Here is an 11,003-nt window from a genome sequence, read left to right as displayed (position 1 = left end):
CTTTAGAAAGAACCCTGACAGGGCCATGCTGTGGACTGGAGGTCTGAAGGAGGCAGGGGCAGGGACCAGAAGGTGAGAACTTCAAAGACTGGGCAAGAATGATAGGAAGAGCATGAGACAGACTCAGAAGTGGCCAGTTCCTTCAGGAAGCCCTCCCCGACTCCCACATCAGCACTCTGGGCTCCATCACCCCAACCCTAACCACTCCATGTTGCAATGGGCCTATCTGCCGCCACTGGACCAAGCTCTGAGGGAAGAGTCCAGGATGGTTTCAGTCACCATGTCCCCAGCACTGGCTAGGCCTTCTGTGAGTTTGCTGAATGGATGAAAGCCTGGAAGGCTGTGACCTCCAGAAGGGCAGGGCCCAGAAGACCCCCTACCTTGGTACTGAGAACACAGGCTGGAGTCGGAAGACAACTGGACTGAGTCTCGGCTTGGTTGTGGCCTCACTCTAATAAGCCTTTGCTTTCTCCTCTGTCAAATGGGCTGTACTCAAAATGCACTTAAAAGAGGGTTCAGGAAGATGTGATGGGAGCACAGTAGGGACAGAAAGATGTCCATCTGCATGTTTGTCCAGGAAAACTTTCAAAGCTCCCTACTAATCACTATTCCCAGATTGGGGATGCCAAGCCCTGCTCCCCAAAGAGTGCTTGCAAGCCCAGCCAGGGACAGAAATAACGTAAATTTATTGAAACTGGTTTTGGGGAGGGTGGGTGGGTGGCTAGTTGGGGGTCTTCCAAAGAGAACGGGGAGAAGAGCCAGCGCCCGGCCAGGAGGGAGCGGGTGCCTGGCCACCGACCCTATCTCAGGCCCAGCTTCTTCTTCTCCTTCTGCTTCTTGCGCACCACATCCAGGTTCCGGTCCTTCCACATACTCTTGCGGAGCTTGATGGGGCGTGAGCCCACATACTTCCCTGTGGGAATGGAGGGTTCAAGGTCAGGTTCGGGGTCAGGCTTAGGCTAGATGCTCGTCACACCCATGGTCCCTGAGAGAGGCCTCACCCACCATTCATCTCACGCATGGCGCGCACGTAGTCGCTGGGGTCCTTAAAGCTGACGAAGCCATAGCCCTTGGTCTTGCCTGTGCGCTTGTCTCGGATCACCTTAGCCTTAAGGAAGGATGGGAAGCGGCTGAAGGCGCGTGCTAAGATGTCATCATTCACTTCATTGCCCAAATCCCCACAGAAGATCCGGAAGTCATCTGGGGTTGGGAAAGAGGAGGTCAGAAGATGCAGATGCCTGGTCCTGTGTCTGCCTCACTTAAATAACTCCCCTTCTCTGGAGGCATCCCCCAACCCCCACTCCCTCTGTATTCCCAGCAGTCTTGGCCTGGGGCCCTCTCTGTAATAACAGCCAAAATCTGTATGGTATTTACCCTGTACTAGACTGTCTGCTAAGTACTCGTGAGGTTTTAAGACATCTGGAACTCCCAACGGGCCCTTTTATACCGAGGCACAGAGCAGTCACGTTACCTGCCCAAAGTTACTCAACCAGGTAGTCACAGAGCTAGGACAAGACCTCAGGCACCTGGCTCCAGAGTCCTCACTTTAACTACCTGCACTGCCTTTCCCCACCCCAGGGCCATCTCACCCATTGCCATGATGAAGGCTCCAACTCTGTCCTACCCCTGGCCTCTCCTCTGAGCTCCTGGCACCCCTTGGTCTCCTGGACATCTCCCCATGGATATCCCCTAGGCTCCTTACACCCGTTGGCTTTCTTTGCAAAGCCCACTCTAATTCTCCGAAACATGAACACACTGTCTGATCCTTCTCCAAGGCTGACCTCAGCTGCCATTCCTGAACATCTCCCCTGGGCTGGGCATGATCCAGACTGAATATACTCAAGCCCAATGCATCCCTTCCCCAACGAGGCACATACTATTATTATCCCCTTGTTAGAGTGAGGAAAGAAGGATAGAAAGGCTAAGTGATTTGCCCAGATCACAGAATTAGGGTCTATAGCATGCCCTGACCACCTCTAGGCTAATACTGCCATGCCCTGGCCTGGGGCAGGTGGACGATTCTCAAAAGAGGCATAAGTCAAGGACTCAGATGGGAGGCAGGTCCATTTCCTCAGCTAGCACTGTGGCTGCCCCACAGCTTCTGTGGTGATTAGGGACACTCTCTGAGAATAAGTTAGGCTCCCCTAAGAGGAAATAGTCTGATAAACTCAGAGGGAGGGGTCTTCTACAAACTGACTAGGTTGGACATTAAAAAAAAAACTGTTACACACAAGACAAAGTGGTAGTAGGGAGACCATTCTCATTACAAGGTAATCTAGAGACCAAAAATTGCCTGCATCCTGATTCACGGGCAAAGATGGCTGCAACAGATGGTTTAGAGGCAACTGGAGAAATTTAAACGTAAAGGGAATATGAGATAACACAGAATGATCATTTTCTTAGGAAAGTTAACGATATTATGATATAAAAGAGACTGTCACTTTTCTTAGGAGATGAATGAGGAGGTATTTAGGAGTGAAGTGATAACTTCATTTATAACTTGCTCCAAATGAGCAAAATCCAAAAAAAACATGTATACACACAGAAAGGTAAAGTGAATACAGCAAAATGGCCACTGCTGAATGTAGGGGCGGATATACATGACTGTTCATTGCGTAATTCAGTGTTTCAAAATTTTTTTTTAAAAGATTGTATTTATTTATTTGACAGAGGAAGAGAAAGAGAGCACGAGCACAAACTGGGAGTGGCAGGCAGAGGGAGAGGGAGAAGCAGGTTCCCCACTGAGCAGGGAGCCAGATGTGGGGCTTGATCCCAGGACCCTGGGTTTATGACTGGAGCCAAAGGCAGAGGCTTAACTGACTGAGCCACCCAGGCGCCCCCAGTGTTTAAAATTTTTCATAAGAAGTTGAGAGGAAAAAAAAAATTCCCTTTACCTTTAGCAAGCCAGGCCTCTCATGAATAAAACAGTTCAGGAAGTCCTAGGTATCAGTTGCCTTTATGAAATTCTGTTCACTGGCTAGGTGAGGGCCTGTCCCCCAGAACCATAGCCTAGCCCTCCATGAGGAAGGCAGACAGCAGGGCCTGCCCTACAGAGAGGCGGCAGTTGCGGAGTGAGTTGGTTTACCTTCCCTGTGTCTGCCCCAAGGAGGAGACCTTGGTGCGTCCTTGACTGAGCAATCCCTGGCCCTGCACTTGGGCCCCTTACCTGCATCCCACTCCAGCAGGCTGGGGTCCTCCCAGCTGCTCCCAGCTGCTGTGCGAATGCAGCGTTTCAATTTCTCTGGCTTTCCTTTCTTCTTGTCCTCACCCAAGGGCTCTGGGACCTGTAGAGGAAAGGGGGATGGGGCGCAAAAGGCTTGGTGTTAAGTCTCCTGGACCCATGTGTCCCCTTCAACCTTCCCCACCTGCCTATGCCTCTCACTGTCCTGCTTCTATAATTAAAGAGCTGGATGTACTTCTGAATGTGAAGTACCTGTGTCTGTCTCCTTTTCCCCATGTCCTCCCAGCCCCTCCAATTTCCTGGGTCCCTCTTACCTCCATCAGTACAGGACTACATGTGTTTCTGGGTGTGGAAGATCATGGGTTCCTGTCTGCCCTCCCTGCCCGTTCTACCTGCCTCCCATCCCCAGCTGCTATGCTCCCTGCTTACCTCAAGAGCCATGAGGCCAGGTGGTGGCTCAGGCCGTGGGGGCCGGGGTCGTGGACGCAGGGACAGGAGCTCAGGAATGCGCAGTGGGGGCAGTAGGCCTCGTACAACTTCTAGCGGGAGGGGCAGGGGCTCAGGCTCAGGCAAAGGCATGGCCAGGGCCAATGGCAGGCTGGGCCCAATGACCGCAGGGCCGGTGGGGGCACCTCCTGCCCCAACGGCCACAGCTGCGCTAGCCTCCTCCAGCCCGGCTGCCGCTGCCACCACTGCCTCTTCCTTCTCTTTCAAGCCCAACCCCAGGCCTAGCCCCAGCTCTCGAGGTGTTGCTGGCTCCTCCTGTGGAAAAGGGAGACAATGAAGAGTGCCCTTTCCCAGGCTCAGACCTTACCCCCATCCTGTACAACAGAGCAAGGGTCTGAGGCCAGAGAGCAGACAAGAGACACCTACACCGAGAAAGGAATCTCTAGTCAGAGACAGACACAAGGACAAAGACATGAGGACAGAAAAACAGAGAGGGACAATCAGAAAAATAGAGATATAGGGACAGAAACAACCCAAGGCACGTGTTTCTCTACTTTCCTCACAAAAGAAAGAAAAACAGATTCAGCCACAAAAAGAAATAGTGAGAGACAGAGTCAGAGAGTGAGAAGGCAGATTCAGACATGGCCCATTAAGCCAGGATTGAGCATCTCTCCACCCGTCACACCTCTGGCCACGAGCTCCCTGTCCACACTTACCAGCGGAGGTCTCAGAGCAGCCATGGAGCCCAGGGGGGGCCCTGGGGCCCGAGCCATCGGTGGCAGCATCATAGGTGGTCCCGGGGGGCCAGGCAGAGGGGGACCCACGAGGGCCTGGTGAGGGGGCCGCAGGGCCATGGGGCGGGGACCACCTGCTGCAGAAGAAAGAGCAGAATCTGTCAGGGTGTTAGTGGGGGAGTTGGAGGATTTAAGAGGGAAGTTATGTGGCACAGATGATGACCCTGGCCCCCTCACCTGCTCTCTGTAGCACGTGGGGGACGAAGGCCGGACGCAGGATAGGGGCCCTCTGAGGGGCCACAGCTGTGGGAGAGAGAGATGGGGGTGTGTGTCATGGGGGACCGGGGCACTTGAGGTGAGGTGTGTGTGTGGGGGTACCTCAGCATCCAAGAAATCCTGGAGAAGAGTCTGGGGAACCTTCTAGGTGATGCAGGAGTCTTTCCATTTGTTCATTCAGCAAAAATTTACCACTGAGCATCTCCTCTGGGTGTCCCTGTCCTGGACAATATTACGGACACACCAAAGGACCAAAGGCTCTCAGGGAGCTCCTGGTCCAGAGCAGGAGGGAAGAGACCCATCACCAGAGGGTGACAGCCCAGAGTGATCAGGGCCAGGATGGGGTAAAGCCCAGGCAGGGTGACTGGAACTATGAAGGGGAAGCCTGGGGAGTGGTGGGAACCCATAGAAGCCCTCTGACTTAGCCAGGGCAGCTAGAGGCTTCCTAGAGAAAGGGACCTATGAGCTAAAACCTAAAGGATAATAAAGACCCAGCTGCCTTTGGTCAGGCAAAGGGTGACTGTAAAGATTACTGACAAGGAGAACATTTACAAATAATTTTTTTTCCCTTTTCAATTCAGTATAATTTTAATAACAGAGGCTGAAATTTGGAGAGCATTGTAAGAGAATGGTCAAAAGGTCAGCAGGCATCCAAGCATAGCCTTGTTGGCCTGATCATGGATGTCCTCCTGAGGGCAGCAGGGAGCCACAGCAGGGTTGGTAACTAGGCAGGGTGACTAGGTCAGATGTGCATTTTGATCAAAGCCACACTAAAGAATAAGAGATGTTAAGACTTCTCAGATATCAGATTAAAAAAGTGTAAAAGGAATTAAATAACACAACATGTAAGTTTGATCTAATAGTGACTGTACCAGAACTTTAAGAACATGTATTCTTGCGGCACCTGGGTGGCTCAGTGGGTTAAAGCCTCTGCCTTTGGCTCAGGTCATGATCCCAGGGTCCTGGGATCGAGCCCTGCATCAGGCTCTCTGCTCATCGGGGAGCCTGCTTTCCCTCCTTCGCTCTCTGCCTGCCTCTCTGCCTATTTGTGATCTCTGTCTGTCAAATAAAAATAAATTAAAAAAAAAATCCGGAAAAAAAAAAAAGAACATGTATTCTTTTCATAGATATCAGGAAGTAGTGTTAGAAAAATTGACCATGTGTATATAAACGTCACCTTGACAACAAAAGTAAGAATGACCTGTGGAGAGGATAGATTTAGTTAACTTGATTCTGATTTAGTTAATAGGCTTTGGAAGATTATAGCTGGATGACAGCAGGGGACAGAAGGGAGGTCAACAAGAACATTGTGGGCACATTCTAGCAATGCCTAGGACTTCTGGGGAGTGTATGCGGATCTCTGTGTAAAGGGCTAGGGGATGCAGCGTCTTGACTGCCAGCTGAGGGGCTTGGTGTTTATTTGATGGTTTATTTACCCCATCCACACATAGCACATACTGCTTACAATGTGGCAGGCACAAGACTTTTGTTCCTCATAGACCTTATATTTTAGAGGAAACAAAAGGTGATTAACGTAATAAATGATTTGTATAGCTTGTTACAGGGTATTAAGTACCATGGAGAAACACAGCAAAGAGTAGGGATTAGGAGTAACAATATGGGGGTTGGTTTGCAATGATCAAGGGCAAACTCCTAAGTGTATGATCCGGTTTGTGCTTTAGGAAGATGGTAATGTCAGAATGGGGATGAAATGAAGAGTTAGCACAATGATGTCGGCAAGATGCTGTAGTCATCAAAACAAGAATGCTTAGTTAAGGTGGGATTCCTGGCCCAGACCTACCTGCTCGACGCAGGAACATAGCTTCTCGAGCCTCTGGACTATCCAAGTGACTCCGATCACCAGGGCCAAAGCCAACTGTTGGAATGGAAAGAGACAAGGATTGTGGGAGGAGTGTCCCGGGCATCCCTTTTCATTACTCTGATTGATCCCCTGGCTCCCTCTCCTCCACCACTCCTTACCTACCTGGACCCACGAAAGGAGGTCCACCCACCATGGGAGGAACCACTGTGGCTGCAGCAGCTGCCCGGGCCTCCAGAGTCTGTTGGACCTGTTGGGAAGGAAATTGGGGTGAGGGGCCTGATTTAGTGCCCACAAGCTTCGCTGGCTGGCACACCCTGGGAGGCCAGGGGTTTTATTTTTTGTATTCTGTGTGGGGCTGGCTATCTGTCAACCTTAAGTCTAAGTTAAAATGTCACTTTTCAGGGAGGCTTTTGGGATTCCACTAGTGAAAGCTGTCCTTAACCCCTCTCAGTTGCAACTTTTCTTGTTATCCTGTTTCATCTTCCTCAATGCATTTAGCACTATCTGAAGTTGTGTCCATCCTGTCCTTCTCATCTCCCATGCCACCACCCTGGTCCAAGCCATCATTATATCTTGCCTAGATGATTATGGTAGCCTCTTCTTCAGTCTCCTTGACTCTGTCCCGGCCCCCTACAGTCTGTTCTCCAAACAAAGCCATAATTAGTTAATGTCTAAGTTGGACCATATTACCCCTTTGCTCAAAATCCTTCAAAAGCATCCCATCTCAGAGTAAAGACCAAGGTCTTTATGGTAGCCCACATGGTACTACCAGGTCTGTCTCTATCACCCCTCTGTCCTCATCTCCTCCCAATCTCTCTCTCTCTCTTGCTTGCTTGCTTGCTCTACTCTAGCCACACTGTTCTCTCTGCTGCCCCCTGAACATGTCACCTGTGTCATGGCCCTTGCACTCGCAGTTCTCTCTGCGGGGAATGCTCTTCCCCTAGATATCCCCAAGGTTCCCTCTATCATGTCCTTTATATCTTTGCTTAACTGTCACCTCCTCAGAAAGGCTTTTTCTCATCACACTGATAAACCTTTCCTTTCTTACTCTACTTTACCTGTCTTCACCCAGTAAAATGTAAACCTCAAAAAAGGTAGTGACTGTTTTTCTCTGTATTGTTCTCTGCTATGTGCTTAATGCCTAGAATAATGCCTGATGCATAGAAGGCACCCAACAATTACTGACAGAATGAACAAGTTTCATTTACTTGTTTTCTTTCTAGTAGTCTCTCTCCACTAGTCACATACAGCTGGCTATTGAGCAGGTGAATGTAACTAATAAGACTGAGGAACTATTTAACTTAAATGTAAATTTTAAATAGATACAGAGTATTTTTATCATTACAGAAAGTTCTACTGGATAACATGCTCCAGAATATAAGCTCCCAAAGGGCAGAGATATTGTTTGCTTAGTGGTTACTGTGTTCTCAGTGCCTGACACATAAAACCCATCTGTCATGTTAATCAATAAGTCAACATGTCAACAGCTCTTTGTATACAAACACTGTGTTCAAGGCACTGTGCTCTCTGAGTTATATGCCTTGGCTCAGCCGTACCTGCTGGTAAGTGTTGGTTGCGATAATTGGGCGGATCACAGGAGCTGCTGGGACCTGCATCGCTTCTACCGTGGGGACCGTGGGCACCGCAGGCACAGCAGTTGGGATGCCGGTTACCGGAGCCCCCAGAACTTCCTGCTCAAACCTGAGGAGGCAAAACAGACATCACAGCTCAGGACCTCCCATTAATTCTGAAACGCTGGGTATACCGCGATAGCGCCTTCAACCCTGCCAACCTCTTCTTACTCCCTCCCCCACAATCCCAAAAGTCCCATTTCCCCATGACACAGCCATAGCGGGCTAAATTTCGGCCTGGAGACTCCAGGGCTCGGTGGCTCTAACTCTGGGACAGCTTTTTATCGCGGGCCTTACAGGGCCATCTCCGCCTCCATCTCCTTCAAGCGTTCCTCCCCGCTCTTGCCCGGCATGCCGGCGCCAGGGCCTGGGACCACAGGTCCTCCTGCGCCCGAGAGTCCCGGGGCTGGCCCCGCCCCGGCCATCGCTGCTGCCGTCGCTGTCGCCACTACTACCGCCTCGGCTCAGCGGCCTCCTCCAGTTCCGCTGTCTACTCTCTGGTCTTGTCAGGGTTGGCGCCCTTGAATGACGTATCAGCGAAAGCGACGGGCGCTGGTCCATGACATCAGATGAAGAGAGGCCAATGAGAATCTAGTCACACCTGAAGGGCCCGCCCCAGGGAGGAAAATAAACCAATCAGAGTGCTGGAAAAAGGAACCAGCGAAGAGCCTGGGTCTAAGTAAGTGCAACTAAGTGAGGCGGCCACGCCTTCATTGGAGGAACAAGGGCTAATGAGAGCGCTGTAAAGTGGTTGGCCCCGTCCCTAACGAGGAAACCGGACCTTTGAGAGCTCAGAAAAGTTTGGAGGCTCCGCCTGTGCCACTGAGGCTCCTTCCGGAAGTTTTAAAACACAGAGGTCCGCATCGACGCAGGGCTGGGCGAGGCTATAGAGTGCTGAGTGCCGTGACCTTTTAGTCGGTAGAGACACACTACTGGACAGTTACTTCCGGAAAGACCAGGGACAGGGACGCCTGAACCAGGCTTTCTGGGGAAGGTGACGTCTGAAGAGTTGCTACATGAAAATGGAGATGTTCTGGGTGGGAGAATAGTTCCTGTAAAGGCCTAGAGAGTAGTAAAATGCGTCAACCCAGAAAGTCGCGTGTGTTTAGATTTGGTCTCTCTGTCCTTTCTTGGGACACAGCTGACTGATCCTTTTTTTTTTTTTTTTTTTTGTAGTCCTCAATGTGTTTCATAACGAATATTTATTGATTTAAGATTTTATTTATTTTTTTGACAGAGAGATCACAAGTAGGCGGGGGGGGGGGGGGGGGGGGGAAGCAGACTTCCTGCTGAGAAGAGAGCCCGATGGGGGGGCTCTATCCCAGGACCCTGAGACCATGACCCGAGCTGAAGGCAGAGGTCCAACCCACTGAGCCACCCAGGCGCCCCTCATTACGAATATTTAAAACACACAACACTAGGAGTGCCTGGGTTGCTCAGTCGGCTAAGCGTCTGCCTTGGGCTCTGGTCATGATCTGGGGTTCTGGGTTTGAGCTCGATCTGGGCTTCCTGCTTAGCTGGAAGCCTACTTCTCCCTCTTCCTCTGCTCTTTCCCCCTGCTTGTGCTCACTCGCTCTCTCTCAAGTAAATAAATATTTTTTAAAAACCGCTGGCTTTTGTTTGCTTCTGTGCTACAGATGCGATAAAAAGAATAGGACGCCTTAAAAAAATACATTATTAACTAGAATCCATACTTTGTATTCATATTTTCTTGGTGTTTAATCTCTTACGTTTGAGCATTCCATCCAGAATACATTGCATTTAGTTGCCTTGCTTCTTTAGGCTCTTCTTGCCAGTGACAATTTATTACACTTACCTTGCTTTTCATGAGTTTGATAGTTTTCAGGAGTACTGGTCAGGTATTTTGTAGAACGTTCTTCATTTGGGATCTGATGTGTTTCTCATCATTAGAGTGGGGTTATGTGGGGTCTTTTGGGGGATGGGGGTTGGGGGAAGACCTCAGAGGTAAAGCGCAATTCTCATCATGTCATATCAAGGGCACACATACTATCAACATGACTTAACTGTTGGTGTTTTAACTTTGATCTCTTGGCTGAGGTAGAGTTTGTCAGGTTTCTCCACTATAAAGTTACTTTTCTTCTTACTCCCTTTCCATGCTCTTTGGAAGGAAGTCACTATGCACAGCCCACATTTAAGGGGTGGAGAGTTAAATTCTACCTTCTAAGAATGGAATATTTACATTAATTACACGCAATTCTTCTGCACAGAGGATGTCTGTTCTTTTTTTTTTTTTAAGATTTTATTTATTTGACAGAGAGAGAGAGAGAGATCACAAGTAGGCACAGAGGCAGGCAGAGAGAGAGGGGAGGAAGCAGGCTCCCTGCGGAGCAGAGAGCCCGATGCGGGGCTTGATCCCAGGACCCTGAGATCATGACCCGAGCTGAAGGCAGAGGCTTTAACCCACTGAGCCACCCAGGCGCCCCTGTCTGTTCTTTTATTACATCATTTTTATCAGTATGGACTCATGGGTATTTTATACTCTGGGTTATAATTCAACACTACTTTGTTTTGTTGCTGAAATTGTTTCAGCATCTAAAATTTGATTCTTTTTTAGTCTATACATTTCCCTCCCCCTGCCTTTTTGTCCCCCTCATCCCCATTTTTTTTTTTTTTTTTTTTTGCTTTCTATTTGTTGAAGAAACTGGACCAGTTGTCCTATAGGATATCTCATATTTTGGATTTGACTGATTATAGTTTCATTTGTTCCTCACTGCCCCCCCTTTCTTATATATTGTATTGACAGCTAAAAGCTTGATTAGATTTAGAGTTTATTTGGTGAGAGAGTATGTCTTCCATAGTGCTATTGTAATATACCACCGTATCTTACTGTATTCTATCAGGAGCACATGATGTCTAGTTGTCTTCCTTTGGTCCCCTAAGACTGATCAGCA

The 11,003-nt window shown here is 49.4% G+C and overlaps 1 protein-coding gene across 4 annotated transcripts; it reads right to left on the bottom strand.

Annotated features, from left to right (window-relative positions):
- Window positions 1–663: 663 nt before the first annotated feature.
- On the bottom strand, window positions 664–8,607 carry LOC111161554 (RNA binding motif protein 42). Of its 4 annotated transcripts, XM_022525293.1 has the most exons (10): window positions 8,389–8,607; window positions 8,017–8,161; window positions 6,623–6,707; window positions 6,440–6,514; window positions 4,600–4,665; window positions 4,345–4,520; window positions 3,611–3,943; window positions 3,167–3,284; window positions 1,006–1,200; window positions 664–913 (listed from the first exon to the last, which is right to left on the bottom strand). In XM_022525293.1, the coding sequence occupies exons 1-10, from the start codon at window positions 8,514–8,516 to the stop codon at window positions 801–803; spliced, it is 1,434 nt and encodes a 477-aa protein (XP_022381001.1). In that variant the 5' UTR covers window positions 8,517–8,607; the 3' UTR covers window positions 664–800. The 4 variants fall into 4 exon arrangements, with proteins under 4 accessions (XP_022381001.1, XP_022381002.1, XP_022381003.1 ...); XM_022525294.1 differs by lacking the exon at window positions 4,600–4,665 and having other exon boundaries at window positions 4,345–4,499; XM_022525295.1 differs by lacking the exon at window positions 4,600–4,665 and having other exon boundaries at window positions 666–913; window positions 3,167–3,239; window positions 4,345–4,499.
- Between the last annotated feature and the right edge of the window lie 2,396 nt (window positions 8,608–11,003).

Source organism: Enhydra lutris, unplaced genomic scaffold (assembly GCF_002288905.1).
Source record: "Enhydra lutris kenyoni isolate GAN:26980312 unplaced genomic scaffold, ASM228890v2 scaffoldscaffold85, whole genome shotgun sequence".
Lineage (NCBI taxonomy): Eukaryota > Metazoa > Chordata > Mammalia > Carnivora > Mustelidae > Enhydra > Enhydra lutris.
The sequence above is the reverse complement of the archived record's forward strand: the minus strand, read 5'-3'. Positions and strand labels throughout refer to the sequence as shown.